Source organism: Carlito syrichta, unplaced genomic scaffold, assembly GCF_000164805.1.
Source record: "Carlito syrichta isolate Samal-C Ts95f unplaced genomic scaffold, Tarsius_syrichta-2.0.1 Scaffold304601, whole genome shotgun sequence".
In the NCBI taxonomy this organism is placed as follows: domain Eukaryota; kingdom Metazoa; phylum Chordata; class Mammalia; order Primates; family Tarsiidae; genus Carlito; species Carlito syrichta.
Genome location: NW_007248697.1, coordinates 1,213,326 through 1,232,765, shown reverse-complemented (window position 1 = coordinate 1,232,765; position 19,440 = coordinate 1,213,326). Strand labels below are relative to the sequence as shown.

The 19,440-nt window shown below is 40.0% G+C and overlaps 1 protein-coding gene across 2 annotated transcripts in view; it reads left to right on the top strand.

The window, feature by feature from the left end:
* The window catches only part of NBEA (neurobeachin), a 234,495-nt gene that overhangs the window by 176,952 nt on the left and 38,103 nt on the right, over nt 1–19,440 (top strand). For both annotated transcript variants that reach the window (XM_008060378.2, XM_021713545.1), the window contains one exon: nt 16,717–16,884. In XM_008060378.2, the coding sequence (XP_008058569.1) occupies nt 16,717–16,884 (168 nt within the window). The remainder of the gene's footprint in view (nt 1–16,716; nt 16,885–19,440) is intronic.

The window sequence follows — 19,440 nt, the reverse complement described above, 5'->3', positions numbered from 1 at the left end:
TTGGTACTTTCAGATATGTAGTTATTTTATACTATCTCCTTGAAAAATAAATTATTCTACTCATATTTTTAGTATGAAGGATCTATATTTCAGTAATATCTACTTCCAAAAATCTGTACTTCTTTTTAGAATTGTACAATATAATGATTTTTAGTAAATGTACAAAGTTGTATGACCATCATCAGAGTCTAATTTTAGAACATCACCATCATCCCAGAAAGATCCCACTCCCACCTCCAGTCCCAGGCAACCATGGATCAACTTTTTATCTCCACAGGCTTGCCTTTTCTGTACATTACATACAAAAAGAATCATGTAATATGTGTTCTTTGAGGTTTGGCTTCTTTTATCTTCCATAGTTTTTGAAATTCACCCATGTTGTAGCATGTATCAGTACTTTGTTCCACTTTTTGCATAATAATATCACATTTTTAGAATATCACACTGTGTTAATTCATCCATCAGTTGAACATTTGAGTTGTTTTCACTTTTTAGCTATTATGAATAATGCTGCTGTGAGCATTCACATTCAAGTTTCCAATATGAAAATACATTTTCCTTTCTTTGGAGTATATGTCTAGGAGTACTGGGTCATATGGTATGTTTACGTTAGACTTTGAGAGAAACTGCCTGACTGTTTTTTAAAATGGTGGTACCATCTTGTATTCCCACCAGCATTGTATGATGGTTCTAATTCCTCCATAGCCTCACCACTACTCGTTATTTTTTTTACTCATTTTTTTAACTCGTTTTTTTTTATTACAGCCATTCCAATAGATGTGAAGTAATATCTCATTACATATTACAGCTTTAATTTACATTTCCCCAGTGACCAATGACATTGAGCATCTCTTCGTGTGTTTTTTGGATGCTCAAATGTTCTTAGATATATTTTAATAAAACATTAGTGATTCATTATAGACACAACCTTTGCTTTCTTCGTTGACCAAGAAAGCTTTATATGCCCGCAGAATTAATAATTTTATCATTAATATACCTAAATTAACTAGAAAATGCAATCATACTTCTAAAAACAAGTCCCTTGGGCAACATCATATCAAAAATTTTTTGCATGTAGGAAAAGCTAACAACTATTATGGATGAGAAAACGATCAAGTAATTAGTGTTGGGATAAACTAAATAGGCAAGACCATACACTCATGACCATATCTGTAGAAAAATGGCAGTGCTTCTTTTAGCTAGTATGTTAGGTGGGAATGCAATCCAGCTAAATAAACTTTCCAGATAAATACAGTTTCTAGACTTTCTAGATAAGTGAGAACGTTTTTGAAAGATTGTTATGGTTATCTTTTTTAAAGTTTTATTTTTAATTGAAAAATAATAATTGCATATATTTATGAGGCATAAGGTCATATTTTGATACATGTATATAAATCAACATAGCATATCCATCACCTCAAATATTCATCATTCCTTTGTGGTGGGAACATTCAAAATCCTCCCTTTTAGCTATTTTGAAATGTGGTACTTTATTATTAATGCTAGTCACCCTGTTGCACAATAGCACACCAGAACTTATTCTTCCTCTATAACTTTGTACCCATTTACCAATGTCTCCTCTTTCCCCTGGTAACAACCATGCTCCTCTCTGCTTCTGTGAGTTTGACTTTTTTCAGACTCCACATATAACTGAGATCATGTGATGTTTGTTTCTTACTGGTTTATTTTACTCAACATAATGTCCTTTGGTTTCATACATGTTGTTCAAATGACAGAATTTTCTGTTTTTTAAGGCTGAAAATATATACCACAGGTATATACACCACATTTTAAAAATGCGTTTATCCATTGATGGACACTTAGGTTGGTTCCATATCTTGGCTGTTGTAAAAAATGCTGCAGTGAGCAGGGGAGTGCACACATCACTTTACCATAATGATTTCAGTTTCTTTGGGTAAATACCCAGTAGTGGATTGCTGGATCACATGGTAATGCTATTTTCAGCTTTTTTTTTTTCTTTTGAGTTGGAGTCTCACTCTGTTGCCCAGACTAGAGTGCAGTAGCATGCTCACGGCCACCACAGGTGACCTGCTGGGCTCAGGCAATCCTTCCACCTCAGCCTTCCAAGAAGTTGGAACCACAGACGCATGCCACCAGGCCTGGCTAGTTTTTTTATTTATTGTAGAGACGAGGTCTCACCTAGTTACTCAGGCTGGTCTTAAACCCTGGACTCAGGCAATCCTCTCACCTCCACCTCCCAAAGTGCTGGGATTACAGACATGAGCTACTGCACCCAGCTATTTTTTGTTTTTTGAGGTACCTCTAAACTGTTTTCCGAGACGTCTGTACTAATGATAATACCATCAGCAATGTATGAGGGTCCCTTTTCTTCACATCTTCACCAATACCTATCATTCATCTTTTTGATAATAGTCCATCTAACAGATGTGAAGTGATATCTCATTGTGGTCTTAATTTGCATTTCTCTCATGATTAGAGATGTTGAGCATTTTTTCATATATCTGTTGGCCATTTGTATGTCTTCTTTTGAGAAATGTCTGTTTAGTTCCTTTGCCCATTTTTCAAATTGGGTTATTTGTTTTCTGGTTATTGAGTAGTTTGATAATCAATTATGGTTATTTGTCTAAAATTTATTACTGCTTAGTTCCCTACACTTTTATCCAGAGGATGAAACTTAACTCATATATATATATATATATATATATATATATATATATGTTTTGAGTCAGAATCTCACTCTGTTACCCAGGCTGGAGTACAGTGGCACACTCGTGGCCATTGCATCCTTAACCTGCTGGGCTCAGGTGATCCTTCCACATCAGCCTTCTAAGTAGCTGGAACCACAGGTTTGTGTGCTCATTCCTGTAGAGACAAGGCATTGCCAAGTAACCCAGGCTAATCTTGAACCCCAGGGCTCAGGCAGTCCTCTCACCTCCACCTCCCGAAGTGCTGAGATAACAAACGTGGGCAACCACGCCCGGCCTTCACTCTTCTATTAAAAAAATCAGATTTATTATCCCGAGGGCCAATTATTATTCTGTGAAGCGATACAACTCTCTATCTATTCTTTTTCTGTTTTCTTCTTCAGATTGTGAGCTATCAGCAGTTTCCTTAATATCTCTCAACCATACTGATTAGAATTTGTTGTTTATAACCTCTTGTAGACCCCCAAACCAGATAATCTATTTTGTCAAGGCCTTGAGATAGACTTAAGCATCAGTCAAGTGCTCAGTGAGGCCCTGGAGGAAATGTACACTTTGCAACTCTGACAGAGGATGATACTAGCTTCTTCCTCAGGTTTCACTGGCTACTGTCTGGTTGGCTCCAAATTTGGGAGTTGTGTCCTGAAAGATGCAGGGACAAAACCCTGACCTTAGTAAGTGAAGTGTTCCTATAGGCAGCCCAGTTTACACCTTTCTGCACACATGCAGCTGTACTGCTGGCCTAGGGCACTCTTCCCTGGGGTCACTGCTTACATGTCTTTTGCTTCTTCCCTCATTCCAAGACTTACTGTGGCCAACTTCTGCAAATCGGGATGGACACCCCAATCTTCGTTACCTTACCTTATACCCCAGTGACGGTTCTGGGCCATTCCAGTATGAAGGTTGGCCAAGATAAAATAATGGCAAAGATAGTGCTTATAGCCCCTGCCATTTTTTGTGTCTGGTGATTCTTTGCCAGGTACTGTACTAGAATTTCAGAGGCATCATTCTTTTAATCCTCAAAAAGTCATCTGATATAAGTAGTAGCCTGACACCCAGCGAGGTACATCAACTTGCCAGATAGCAGCTCCTTATCAAAGTGGCAGTGTTCTTATCCACTGTCTCCTGGGTAGATAAGTGGTGGCCAGAGGAGCTGGGGAGGGAAAGCAGAGGAGGAAACTGGAAGCCAGCTCTTTGGGTTGGGCAGAAGAAAAGGAAGAGATGAGTGGGATTTGGCCCGAGACCCTGACTTTGGGGGTTCCTGTTTCTGTCTCGTTTGCCCTCCGGCTGCACCCAGGAAGGCTTTCTTTGGCACCTAGGAAACCCTCAACTTAGAGCTGAGGAAGTCCTAGCCCTCTGCCCATCTCATTTAAGAAGGGTGTTCTTCAACTCTGCAGATGGACATGGCATCCACCTACATTCTAAGCTTCAGAATCACAGGATTTTTAGAGTTGGAAGAGACCTTTATTTGAATGAGGAGACTGAGGACCTGTCCAAGCCTGGTGCTGTAGGTTGGAACACAGTGTAATATCCCCTGGACCCACTGAGTCTGTCAGACTCCACCTATTTTTTGAATTAAATATGGCTTTATAGATCAACTTGAGAACCAGACTATATTAAAATAATGCTATCTCTGCTGCAAAGTATTAACCACCAAAGTCCCAAGTATAAAGGAACTTTGGAATATAACCTTCTTGTTATTTGCAGACTGTCAGTGTCTATGCACAGATGGCCTCCAGATATCTCATTGTGACCCATACTTACCATTCGTTTTCATCATGGCACCCTGACCTATCTCATTATGCATATAAGCAACACATAAGCTTTTAAAAATTCCTTCCAAATACCTGATTCCTACCAAATGGTTTAAAATCATTTGGGTTTTAAAGAATTATCAGATTATTCATTGAACAGAAAAGCCTGAAAAATAGTATAACACTGTAAACACAATTTAAACTCTGAAATAGATTTTCTCACTTTCTTTAAGAGAGATGAAAAGACACAGATGCACGTTTTGAATAACAAATTTTTGTTCATAACTGCTTAGAGTGCGTCTATTGTACGTAAATTAATTGTAACAAATAATTCACCCCTGATACTAACATTACCAGTTCAAGAGCTGACTTCTTTTATATGCCTCTTACCCGTTATATCTTGTCTTTTTAACATCTGAAGTACTGCTTGGAGACTTTAGCTTCGGCAAAATTATGTGCTTCTTTAAAGGAAGCCTCATTGTGTGGTATTCCTGTAAATACACATTCATCAGGCCGGGTTGTGCAACGCAGTGGGAACTGAACAGATTGCATTGGATTTAGTCACGTCATTGTCCCTCAAAGATTTGCTTTCACATAGTCAAAAGAATTAAGTTTCACAACTGACTAATATGTGAGCCATACATACTTGTGTATCTCTGGAAATTCATTAAACATCTTCAGAAATGAGTAGTACATTTTTATTGTAAGTAATGAGTCCCAACTTGCGATCATGAAGAAATGGAAGAAAACAAGGCATTGTGGTTTCCCACTATTCTAAACCAAATTCCTGTCATCTTGTAGGATTAATAAATAGAGAAAATCTTACAAACAAAACCCTTACTTCATGGAGTAGTAGGCTTTACACAAAACTCTGAGGACTCGGGGAAATGAAACTGCCCCAACCTTTCCCCGCTGTGTCACCCAGAAGCAGTGCTAGGTTAAGCAGAGTGCGTGTAGGAAGTGCCTAGCTCGAAAAGCACTTGTTCCTCTCCTGGGCTGTCGTTGAGGGGGCCCTACCGAACAGAGGGGAAAAGCCTCCTTGCGCATCATCAAGGTGCTGTGACTGTGGCAGCCATTCTTGGTAGCTTCAGGATTGGCTAAAGCACCGCCAGAACTGCTGTCCCTGGACCAGTCGTGTCAGCGCCACGCAAAGACCTCTCGTGAGATGTCTCATGGCTTCCTGTCCAGTATTTCCTGGGCAGCTGTTCTTCAACTTGAAGTTTCCCTTCATAGCACCCTTTTCATAACTTTCTTTGCTTCACTTTCTGGTCAGTTTTCCCATCCTACTAGTGGCAAATGATCATACTGATCTCATGCAGAAGTAGTGTTAGATATTTGTGCTAAAACTCTAAAATGTAACCAGTTATCTATGTATTTTTATTTTTTTTATTTTTTATTTTTTTGCCAAAGATGTATTTATTTGATGAGCATTTCTCTAATATACAAAACCTAGGCACTAATATGAAATATAGAAGTGTTTCAATTTTCCATAAGAATACAGCCTTCATTTCTTTATATTGTTTTGTAACATTAACAGTTTCTAACTTTATATTGGCTGGGTAGTTCATTCAGGATTTAGTTCTTATGAAATAGGTTTAGAGAAAATGTGTTCTAATATATTTAATAATTTGGACTGGGATTATCTTCAGTTATTTGAAGGAGTTCTTTGTAATGAGCCTAAAGTATGAAATGAAACTGCCATATATCCCAAAGAAATGACATTCATAGTGGTAAAAAGCCTTCATTTCTTTGTATGGATTAGTATTCTGTATCTGTGAGCATTCCCTCTTTCTTTCAAGCTGCCATTAAGAAAGTCAAAGCAGACTGGGCACAGTGGTTCAGGCCTATAATCCCAGCACTTTGGGAGGCCGAGGCGAGAGGACTTCCTGAGCCCGTGGGTTCGAGACCAGCCTGGGCAACATGGTGAGACCTCGACTCTACAATAAATCAAAAAATTAGCCAGGCATTGTAACTTGCACCTGTAGTTCCGGCTACGTGGAAGCCTGAACGGAAGGATTGCTGGAGCCCAACAGGTCAACAGTGGGGTGGGCCGTGAGCGTGTCATTGCACTCCAGCCTGGGCAACAGAGTGAAACTCCAACTCAAAAAATAAAAATAAAAAAAGAAAGTCAAGGCAAAGATGACAAAATATTATAAAACCAGATGACATCATTGATTATTAAATGCTCAGCTTTATTATTGCATGCCAGCAAGTGAACAGGTACCTGATGCATTTGTTGCAGCCTTTACATGTCTACAAACTAATTTCCTTTCTTATTTTTAAAAATGAAACAGCACTTTGTTGTTTAAGTTATGGATGATAACATATATAATTGGTTGGAATTGTTTATGTTTTGTAAATACAGTGCCAAGAATTGCATTTCACTGAAGAGCTGTGAAATACAAAATTTGGTCTCACTAGAAAAACCTGGACAAGTAATATAGATAGTTTTAGCATACATTTCAGTAAATTCCAAAATCACTGGGTTTATACATCAATGATTGGTTTAATTTATCCACACAAGGCTAGGCTGATTATGACTGACTTACTCATGAAACATTAATAAAGCACTGTGTTCAGTTCTAACATGATTATAATCTGACCTCCGGACAAAGGACAGAAGTAGAAAGGATCTCTGATAACATTACCCTAATGCCGGGTTCATCAATCATAATCTGTCCTTTTAAAATTTTGTTTTAAAAAAAGGCCTTTCACGGTGTGCCTTGGTCACCTCACCCACCCTTGCTCGGCAGACTCTTGGTGCGCCTGGGCCAACGCAGACATCCACGGCCTCAGAGCGAGTGCAGCACACAGAGGTGGAGGAGACTGAGGCTTTGCTCTCTGTGTGCTTCATTCTTTACAAAATGTTCACATTTTACAGAAAAAGCCTCTTCCGAGATAGGTTACAACTTGCCTTTGGTGTATATTCTATTGGAGGAAAAAAGACCCTTGCTTAAAAAATAATTTTGACCCCAGACACGGTGGCTCACACCTGTAATTCCACCACTTTGCAAGACCGAGGCGGGAGGACTGCTTGAGCCCAGGAGTTTAAGACCAGCCTGAGCAACATAGGGAGACCTCGCCTCTGCCAGAAATCAAAAAATTAGCCAGATGTGGTGGTGCATGACTGTAGTCCCAGCTACTTGGGAGGCTGAGGTGGAAGGGTTGCTTGAGCCAGGGGATTGAGGCTGAGGTAAGCTGTGACCATGCCACCGCGATCCAGCCTGGGCGACAGAGGGAGAGCTCGACCCAAGAAAAAGAGGAGTTGTCAGCAATTTGAAGCACCTGCACATATGGAGATGGAACGCTTGTTCTTGAGAGTTTGCTCCGCCCCACTTGTTAGCCTTGACGCCTGGCGCAAATAAGGCATCCATATCTCTTGGAACTTCTGTGTGCTCTTGACTCCTACAAATTAAGGATTTGTTCATTCCATACATCTTCATTGAGAACCAGCTCTGAGCAATGCATTATGGAAAATACGAAGAACAATGGACATGGATCCTATTCTAAGTAAAGCTAGAGTGAAGGAGAGACATCCTCCCTGGATTCCACAGTCACTGAGAGCCGGTCATGGCCTTCGCCCCATCCTGGGCCCTGGGGTCACAAGATGAGTAGCTTGGCGAGAGGCCTTCGGGAGCTGTGCTCTGGTTAGGAGCAGTAGACAAGTAGACACACAAGCCCACTTGGCAGGGAGAGCGTTGCTTCAGCGGATGCCTGCTGAGTGGCCCCCGTGCTGTTCTACACATGTGCAAGGATCTCTGCCCTCTCGGAGCCTGCTTCTGATCAAGGGGAGACAGACAACAGACAGTAAATAAATCAGTGAAGTATCTAGCATGCGCAAGTGATCAGGTGGATAGAAGTAGAAGGGGACCAAGAGCGCAGGGAAGGGTGGTCACGATGGCCTCCCTGGGAAGTGGAGGTGGGAGCCAGACCTGGGGTTGCTGAGGGAGGGAGCCAAGTGACTGTCTTGGGGAAAGACGTCGTGGGCGGAAGGACCCGGGAGCAAAGACCCTGAGGCAGGGATGTGCTTGGCATGGAGGCCAGTGGCCAGGGCAGAGTGAGCGAGTGGCACATAGGAGGAAAATAGCACAGAGCAGGAATGGGGTCCTAGCAGACAGGGCCTTGAAGGCCATCGTAAGTACTTGGCCTTTTCCCCTGAGTCAAATGGAAAGTCACTATAGTTTTGAGCAGAAGAGTGACATGATGTTACCTCCTACTTGAAAGGATCACTCTGGGTGCAGCGTTGGTCATGAATGGAAAGATTCTACAAGGACAGAGTCAGGGAGATCTGCTGGGAGTGTCGAGCAATGACGGTGGCTTGGACTGGAGGGTCATGGTGAGAAGTGAGTGGATTCTGGGTGTATTTTAAAGTTAAAGCCTAGAGTCTCCCTCTGCAACTTCCCCTCGGGCAAAGGATGCAAGATGAGTGTGCATAGTGGGGATAGGCGGATGGTTGGATCCACTGCATGTTGGTCCATTCTGCCAGGATGAGGGGGTGAGTACCAAGGGCCTGTAGTCAACAGCGGCAGAAATTCTAAGCTGCAGGAAAAGCCAGAGTCGGCATGCTTATCCCCCACTAGACTCGTCTTTTTCAGGACGTGGAATGCTTTTGCATCTGTGTCTTCCAAGGCTGGTGCCTACCATGGGTAGGTGGTCAGTAATTTGGAGATCGATTTGACAACATTCTCTGTTTATTTGCATTTCAATGAGAAGTGCTCCCAGAGAGCAAAGATTTTGTCTTGTTTATCCCAGTTTCCTAGGGTCTAGGATGCTGCCTGGCACATAACAGGTGCTCTGTGTTGAATGAATGACTGTCCCCTCTGCTAGAAGTACTCTTCTTCCAGATGTCCTTACAGTCTGTTTCTTCGTTGGGGTCCTTAACTTGGCCTTTTCCCCTGAGTCAAATGGAAAGTCACTAAGTTGCAAACTTAGTAATACCTTCCCTGGCCTCCCCTCCGAATCAGCCACCCTCTCCCTCCACACCTGCCCTTGGTCCCATCCTGCTTTGCTCCTTTCCTGCGCTCCTGTGACATACTCTGTATCTGCTGATTATCTTGGTTTTGTCGGTCTCCTCCCACTATAGTGTACACTCCCCAGCAGGGATTTCCATTTCTTTTGTACACTGCTGTAATCCTGCCATCGAGAATTGTGCCTGGTGCATGGCAGATGGCCAGTCCGCATTTGTTGAGCGAATGAATGTCTTCCCTAGCCCTGCCCTCACTTTCTGACGTTCCTTTCATTCTTTCCTCTTATGGCCATCACATCTTTTCCATTTGCTTCAATTAATCAGCTTATAGCTATTTATTAAATACTTGCTGTTCACTGATAGGTTAAGAGTTATGATAAATGCAAAATAAGGATTAGATAAAGCCCCTATCTTGAAAAGGCTTATGTTCTAACTGAGGATATAGTGTTATACTTTTGTTTTCCTTTTTTCTTTTTCTTTTTTTAAAAATAGAAACTGGGTTTTTCTATGCTGCCCAGGCTGATCTCAGACTCCTAGGCTCAAGCAGTCCTCCTGCCTTGGCCTCCCAAGTGCTGGGATTACAGGCTTGAGCCACCACTCCCAGCCATTACACTTTTTAAACAATGAAGTGCTAATTGATAATAATCCCTTTCCTTTGTATAGCACTTCACAGCTTGTATATAAAATTATTTCACAGGTAGATTTGTAAGTGTTATCTTACTACATTAAGTAACAGGAGGATGCTGATAAAAAAGTATTGTAGAAATTCATAGGGAAAAAAAGACAACTAAAAGCTGAAGAACTCAGGAGACAAACACTGGACTTGAGTAAAAAGAATGATGCAACTTGAGAAATAAACAGGAGGATTCAGTGTTTTCAGCTTAGGGAAAAGTTAAGAAGAAAGCTAAGAAAGTTAACAAAAGCTCCAAGGTCGCTCCAGTCCCTACGATGTGCCCGGGGCTGTGAGGTGTCTGTGCTAGGGAGCCAAGGACATGTGTCAGGATGTCCTGAGAAGCAGTAAAGAAAGGTGGGATCAAGTTTTCCAAGGCCTGAGTGAGGTAGGGTTCACACTGGATGTGTGACACTAGGAGGAACATGGCAGATGTGAGAGGGTGGCAACAGCGAATGTGGTGCAGTCCCACCAGCAGAGGGTAAGACGGATAGGGTTACAGAAGAAGGCCTAAGCCTGTTGTAGTCACCCAAGTGGAGACCCTTGAGGGCTCAGAGACAGTCGTGTGTTAGCACTCATAACAAACAACCATGTGCTGGACGAGCTTAAGCCTTCAAAATGAACATGGAACACAACTCTGCTGTCTCTACTTAAAACAACTGAATAATCGAAGTTGTGATTGCTACAATTTCAGCTTAATCATGAAGGCACACTGGCCTAGGCACTGCAGAAGTGGCAATACCATTTTCTGATTATCTGTTTGAATATATGCAACTCCATTTAGAAAATGTTTTAATCTCAAAAGCATTTTTTCAGGTAATAAGAGAAAGGAATGGGCAATATTTCTGCTCTGGTCTAGCAGAAGAGATAGGAATCCGATATTCTTAAATGTAAAAGTTCAGGAGGAATATTCATTCCTCACAGTGAATTTCAATAGCCTACTTTCCCTTATTGTAAGTTTCAGAGAAGCTTTATCTCAAACCAGCTAGAGAAAGAATTCTGTACCATCTAATACTCATGGGACAAAATAGAAATTAGAATTAGGGGAGTATTATCCATCTAAGAGATATCCTCTCTGGTTTAAATATCACTCTTTATTTCCTTCCTCCTGGATCCCCAGGGTAGGGTTATGGATTGGGAATTGGTTTATCTAGGCTTAAAGCAATTGCTTCCGCCTTTAGATATGCAAGTAGAGAGGGTAAAGAAAGCTATTAGGACCATTACAACACTAATACAATAGCTTAGTGATCAAGTATTTCTTAATACTTCTCCAATGTAAGTATTGTACTGAAATCTTGTTTCAATGTACAAAATGGGTTTGAAAACACAGTTCTGGAAAGAACAAAATAAGTAGATATCACGAACTTAATAACAGATCAATACTGTTTATAGTATAGTAAAGAGTCTTAGTGTGAGGATTTGGCTTCAGGTAGATTGTTATATTTCAATTATATGATTACTAATGTTCCATTCTTAGATATGCGTACAATTTGGGAGCAGAGTTAGTTTTTCGTTGTTTTAAACGGAATCTTCTTTCTGCACAGTGAGATTGAAAATCTTTAAGACTTTGTCTTTTTAACCTCCAACCTCATTGTTCCTCTGTCATTTAGTTTTATAAGCTCCCCCAAAACTGAAACATGGAAAGCCATCCAACTCTTTTTATGAGGCTAATAAAATCTTGATTCCAAAGATGTTAAGGGGAAGAAATTTCATGTGTGCTTATAAATACAAAAATTCTAAGTAAATTATGATTCATGTATTAAATGTATCTAGAGTGTGTGTGTGTGTGTGGTGTGTGTGTATTAAACTAAGTGGAGTTTAACCTTTAGGATCAGGAAAAAGACAAGGATGTTTCCTATCACCACTGCTGTGTTACATAATTCTTAAGGCTGAGAACAGTTCTATAGGAAAAAGTAAAAAAGGTATAAGTATAACTAATAAGAGTTGCCAGAAACACAGTCAACATCTAGAAATCAGTAGCATTGTTCTACATCATTAATAACCAAATATAAAATAGAATTTGTAAAACGTTACAATTATATCCAAATTTATGAAGTATTTGGGAATAAACTTAACCAAGAGCATTTTTACAGATAACGTTTTTATGGAGAAAATTTTCATTTTTAACTCTAATAAAACAAATAAAAATTATCTGCATTAGATAAAGAGACATTTGGGGACTTTGAATGGTAAAACCCAATGTATTTCCAGATTAATTTATAAATTGATTGAAATTGCAATGAAATTATTTTGATGTATCTATACACTAATTGTAAAAATTATGTGGAAGAATAAATGTTCATGAATAGTCAATCCTGGAAAAGAAAAATAAATTCTACAAGTACTGAGATATATAAAAAATTAAGGTAATTAAATAAATTAAGACAACAATAGAAAGAAAGAGTGTAGAAACCTGGACACATATCTAGATAGCTACATAACAGACAGATACACAGGAGAAAAGCGGGGGGCGGGGAGGGAGAGAAGACAGATGGACAGGTGGATGGATGGACCTGGGCTGCTTCTAGGTAGGTGACCATATGACTATAAATAATGGCAGCTTTAAATCTTTGTTTCAAATAAACATTCATACAGTAAAGATGACATCACACATCACTAAGGAAAGGAATTTTTGTTTAATGAATGGTATTGGAAAAGCTGACTCACTATATAAGCAAAAATAATACTGGACCCTTATCTAATATCACAAATCAGTGAAAGTTGATCTAGATGGATTAAAGACCAAAATGTGAAAGGCAAAACCATAAATTTAGAACTAATTGAACAAAATATAAGAAGTTATCTTTGTAACTTCAAGGTAAAACCCCAAAACGTGAACATTTTTTTAAACTGTTTGAATATCTCAAAATTAAGAATATCTGTTCAACAAATAACATAGATCAAGTTAATAGACATATACTATTAGAGAGAATGCATTTGTAATGTTTTAAACTAGCAAGGAACTGTTATCTTTTTTTTAGTTTTTTTATATTTTGTTTTAAAGATGTGGGGTACAATTCAGGATTAGGTATACAAGTGGTCATCGCAAAGGTAAAGTTTGGGCCTCCCTTCAGTCCCCACTTTGCCGGTTTGGGGATTAGATACCCCTACTAATATTGTGTCCTCCCACCCCCAACCTGGCAGTATCCCTCTACTACTCTTGAAAATTAACAATATGTCCAGGCACAGTGGCTCAAGCCTGTCATCCCAGCACTTTAGAAGACCGAGGCAAGAGGAGCCTGAGTTCAGGGGTTCGAGACCAGCCAGGGCAACATGGTGAGACTTCGTCTCTACAATAATCAAAAAATTAGCTGGGCATGATAGCACATGCCTGTAGTTCCAGCTACTTGGAAGGCTGAGGCAGAAGTATCACCTGAGCCCAGCAGGTCAACACTGGGGTGGTCGTGAGCGAGCCACTGCACTCCAGTCTGGGCGACAGAGTGAGACTCTGACTCAAAAAAAAAAAAAAAAAAGAGAGAGAAAGAAAACTAACAATATAAAGACAGGAATCTCCATTTTTTAAAAAAATGGGCAAAGGCTGTGAACAGGAAATTTACACAAGAATCCCAGAAGACTAGCAAGCATATTAAAAAGATGTCAAATTTGTTAGCAATTAGAGGAGTACAAATTAAAGCAACAAGGTATTATTTTGTACCTATTGTACTGCCCACAATTAGAAACCTGGAAAACACTAGGAGTCCATGGGGATATGGACTTATAGAAACTTTTGTGCATCGCTGGAGGGAGTGAGGACAGGGCAGTCATTCTGAACATGGTGGGCACTGATGGCTTAGATTGAGTGTATGCACTCCTGGTTCTACTCCAGATTATATTTTCCGAATAAATTGTCACAGAGATCCAAAAAGGGAGTTAGAGGCAACCTGGCTCTCACTTTTGGGGGAATTCTGTGCAACCCTGAGAAGCAGTGGACCAGCTGCACACAGTGACACCAGCAGATCTTGGAAACAATGCTGAGTGGAAAAAATAAGGAACAGAATGAGGTCTGTAACCTTATGCCATTTGTGTAGATCAAAAATACACAAAAGAATGAGTAAAATTGTATAAGAGTGCATGCAAACAAAAGGAGCAACAAGCCGGGCTCGGTGGCTTAGCCTGTAATCCTGTGCTTTGGGAGGCTGAGGTGAGTGGATTGCCTGAGCCCGCGGGTTCGAAACCCGCCTGGGCAACTTGGCGAGACCTCGTCTCTACAATAAATCAAAAAATTAGCCCAGTGTGGTAGCGCGCGCCTGTAGTTCCAGCTACTTGGAAGGCTGAGGCGGAAGGATCGCCAGAGCCCAGCAGGTCGAGGCTGCAGTGGCCGGGAGCGGCCCCTGCACTCCAGTCTGGGTGACAGAGTGAGACTCCAACTAAAAAAAAAAAAAAAAAAAAGGAGAAACAATAACCACATCGCAGTTTCTGCCTGTGGAAGAGGAGAGAAATGAAAATGGGATGGTGATGAGATAATAAATGCATTTTAAAAGCTCAAATTAGTGTAAAGCCATCATTCCCACCCCCTCATGATTGCATTGGGCATCTTGGTCAATAATGGTTTTTATTCTAACCGAGTAATAATAAAGTGAGTCAATCCTTTCTGTAGCGGTATTGTAAGATTCATTTAAAATGGCGGCCGCTGCGTGCCTCCTTAGCGCAGTAGGCAGCGCATCAGTCTCATAAAATGGTGGCTGCTTAGCTGATTGTGTTGGTGAAATCTTCCTTTAAGTAATATACGTGGCCGGGTGTCGCTCACGCCCATAATCCCAGCACTTAGAGAGGCGGAGGGGAGAGGATTGCCTGGGTCTAGGGTTCGAGACCAGCCTAGGCAACTTGGTTAGACCTCAACTCTACAATACTTCAAATAATTAGCCAGGCATGGTGGCGTGTGCCGGTAGTTCTGACTACTTGGAAGACTGAGGCCAAACGATTGCCTGAGCCCAGCAGGTCGATGCTGCTATGGCAGTGAGCATGCCACTGCACTTAAACCTGGGCAACAGAGTGAGACTCCTACTCGAAAAAAAAAAAAAATTAGCTGGCATGGTGCCACATGCCTGTGGTCCCAGCTACTTGGGAGGCTGAGATAGGAGGATCACTTGAGCCTGGAGTCTGAGGCTGTGGTGAGCAGAGATTGTGCCACTGCACTCCAACCTGGGCTACAGAGTAAGACCCCTACTTAAGAAAAAAAAAGAGGAGAAAGTAATATATGTGATTCTACAACTATTTTGAATCCTCATGAATAGACTTGGGCAATAGCTACTTAATAATGATCATCTATTTATTCATTTTTAATCCTTTCATTTAGTGTGCCAGGCACTGAAAATGTTAATAATTAGCCTTTTATTCTTAACTGACTAGTTATACTGAATTGACAGAATCGTTTATACAAATTGACCAAATCGATATTATAGACATAACAAATATAATATAGAATTTTTTACCATCTCCTCTTCTGTCTCATTTCCTGTATTCTACTCTGAACTGTTATTTCAAGATCAATGAGATATAGAGTATAGAAATTCTGTTTAGTTTTAGTACAGAAACTCTATCCTTTCATAAAATCTCATTGTTTACATTTCTGAATGAGAAACATCTACACTAATTGGTGTAGATAAAATCCAAAAATTTTAAAGGAGAAATCAGGAAAGGAGGTGAGAGGAATAGATTGTTAAACGTGATCACAGGAAAAGTTGAAAAGTATTATCCAGAATAGTTTATATATTTGTAAAATGAAATGCAGTTTTCAGAGAGCTCATTTACGAGATCGGTAATTCATTAAGTGAATTTCAAATCTGTTTTAACACCTCAGGAATCAGGGACGTGAAGCCAGAGAATGACTTTATTCACATCTTTAGTGACAGCTGTAATTTTGAAAATTGTCTGATATGGCTGTGCATAGCTGAAATGTAGAAAGCTGGATGGACAGCTTTCTGTTCCTGTTGTTGAAGTCAGCGTCCTCTTTAAATCAGTAAGAAGCTGATGATGAATGATGGCAGTAGGTGGGCGGCGTGGCCAGCGCTGCTCATTTCAGGGACCTGAGCAAGACGCCCTACCTACCTGTCAGGAAGCCTCTAGGACGCTTCTGATGGCTCAGGAAACAAAAAGGAGCTTACTCTGGTCACTGACTCTCAGCAGTCTGCACTCACAATTGCCCAGTGAGCCCCACGCTGAGTAATAGCTGAGTTACTTCATAGCAGAAGGAAGGCGGTCCTTCGTGGTCTCAGAGGTAAGCTGGAGGCCTCTGGGCAGGAAAATAAAGCATATTGAGGTTTCTTACGAAATTATTTCATTTCAAATCACTGTTAAAAAACTAGGAATGAACTTGTAAAATGGCGTTAAAACAGGTATTTTAAATTACTTTTCTTTTAAATATGTCTGTTTCTGTGAGAAGTTTATTTTATATTAAAATTCTTGTTGTAGACATAATGGAGCCAAGAGAAAGTTTAGCACTTTATTAAGAGAAAATGTCTGTGTCTTATTAGAGGTAGAATTTTGCCATTTCTAGGAGCTGAAGATCTGTTACATACAGATCAAATTAGAATCAAGAGCACATTCTTCTTGTTTATACGGAAGATTTCAAAGTAAAATGGAAAAAAAGATATGGAGCTTTTGAGTTTGAATGGTCTTTAATGTCTTCTGTGACTCTTTCAGGCCCTGGAAAGTGAATTTGTTTCTTGCCAACTCCACCAGTGGATCGACCTTATCTTTGGCTACAAGCAACGAGGACCGGAAGCTGTTCGTGCCCTGAACGTCTTCCACTACTTGACCTATGAAGGCTCTGTGAACCTGGATAGCATCACTGACCCTGTGCTCAGGGAGGTAGGTGTTAAGTCCTATATTATTCCAGAAATTGCTGTCATCTCTCAAACACACATTTGGCTTTTCATCTCTTTCTGTTTAGATTTCCTTTCAACATAACTTTTTACAAGACACAGATTTCAAGTTCTTGACAAATGTGGAAAAATGAATGTATGTCAAAAGCAAATAATGAGGCCAGCATGTTGCTCCTTTTGGAATAGCAGACATTGTTAATCCACTTACATTGCTCCATTTTATTTTTCTTCAGGAAAGGTTGAATGTTTTATGTGTGTTATTAATAAATGAAACCTAGTTGAATATTTGAATATGAATAGTTCACATTGAAATAATCTGCCAGTGTGGGTATACTTAAAAATAAAAACAAAATCGCCACCTTCTAGACAGAATACTCAACAAAATAGATCAATGAAATAGATGCAGTTATACTGTTTTCTTCCCATATGTTCTCAACCTGAAATGTTTATGCCAAAAGTTGAAAGTTATGTACTATAATATGTGTGTAGTATTTTCGGTGAAAACATTCATGTAAAATATCATTTAAATTCCCTCCACATTGCACGGAACGATTTCAGAGAGGTGGAAAGAGTGAAGATGCAACAGCTGCTACCTAAGTGTGGCTGCAAGGAAGCTGCATTCCAGTCTTCCATTCTATCAGATAGCTGCCATCTGCCATATGCAAACCATGCAATCATTTCTGCATTTTCAGGCAGTGGAATGCTTTTTAAATTTTCTTTAATTTTTTGTTTGAGAGGCGGAAAACTTGTGGATTTGAGAAATGAAGCTGTACTAAAAGAGTTTGCATCCACAAATTTATTTCTTGTATACTGCTATAAAGCAAAAATGACTCTACTTGGACGGCTCCAAGCAGAGAAGAAGAAAGGGAAGGGCAGAGCCTCGTGATCATCGATTGGGACCCTTAGGGCTAAATATTCTGAGAACACATTGCAAGCCTGTTATTAGGGGCAATAGTGGGCCATATTGTATGCACAAGGAAATAAAATTATTGCCTGAAGCCGAGAAAAGTATAGAGCCAGGATGAATGAATGAGAGAGTAGGGAATGTGGAATCAGTTGGTGAAATAAGGGATTTTCTCAAGACACCACTACACTTGCCCAACTTAGTATCCCCAGTTGTGTATAAACTGTAATCAGATTATTTGGTAGGAGATAATTCAGAGGTTAACTGTTCTCTTAACTATGTATCTTTTCTTACCACGTGCCAGTTCTATAAATTCCTTATGAACTAAATTCTTCTTTTAGAACCAGTGTCTTTCAGAGTCAAGAAAAAATAATAGTTGGAATAATTTATCCTTATATTCCAAGATTAACTCCAAAGTATTTTTTGACATGTAAGTATCATAGACATGTTTCCTCCTGGGTATTTTATTATACATTTTTATCCATCATAATAAAATTATCTTCTTATAAAAAAGTTGCAGGTTAATTCTGTGGGGCAAAATAAAACTCTCTATTAAGCATCTTCTACATAATGAAAGTGTAAGGAACCATTAAAATGTACAGAAAAATAGATTTTTCATATTTATGAAAGTAAAGAAGAAAAGCGAAAAATAAAATTGAATTAGATTTGAGACTTTATTCCCATGGATCTGGTGTTTGTTACTTGAATCTTATAAAAATACCTGTTTCTACAAAATATTACATCATTGCGTTGGACAGTGAAAAAAACCAAATGTAGGTAGGCCCAATTGTCCAACAGTGGGACAGTGTTTCCTAATGAAACATTACATGAAAATATAATTTAATTTTTTATTGTTGTTGAGTAAGGATGATCCCAGCATATGTTTGCTTATTACATAGGTCGTCTGAACAATGTATTGTGTCATGCGTTTGTGATCTCATGGTGGTGAAGACTGTCAGACGCTAGGGTGCCTTGGCTAAGGACTCTGCCTCTTCCAGCATTCTCATTCTGAGTTTGTAATTGCCAGATACTGAGATTCCATGAAAGCGACTGTGATGTGTATGCCCTTTCTGCCCAAACCCCATCTCTATCTCCCAACCCAATAACTGTCAGTTCTTCGAAACCAGCTGTGCATACCTGGAGCACTTTGGCCTTCTTTCCCCCAGCCAGCGTAGATAGGCTTCAGCACCCACCCACAGGAGTGTTTTACCCTGACCCTGTCTGTGGACCTGAGTGGACTCAAGATTGCTTTGAAAGCTGCCAAATCTCCTTGTGACCACTAGGGGGCCATTTAGTCTGGTCTATAAACAGCAGATTAAATGATTTCAAAGAAAATCAGTTAATTTCCCCTCTCTACTCCTCACCATCATCCCCCGAACACATCCCTCTTAATGTGAATGCCAGTTAACCAGTTCGCACCTAACTTTTTTTCGACAAAAAAAAGTTCTGCACTAACATTGAAGAACAGTGCCCTCTAAAGGATGAAAACCCTCCTGACTCCTGTGAGCTGGGTAACTATGGCCAAGTTATTTAACCTCATTTTCCTTCGATTGCTCTCTCTGTAAAGGAGGAGTAATACAGAACATGTATTCTCCAGCATAAAAGCACTTCGCATCTACTGTCGCAAGAGAGAACCCT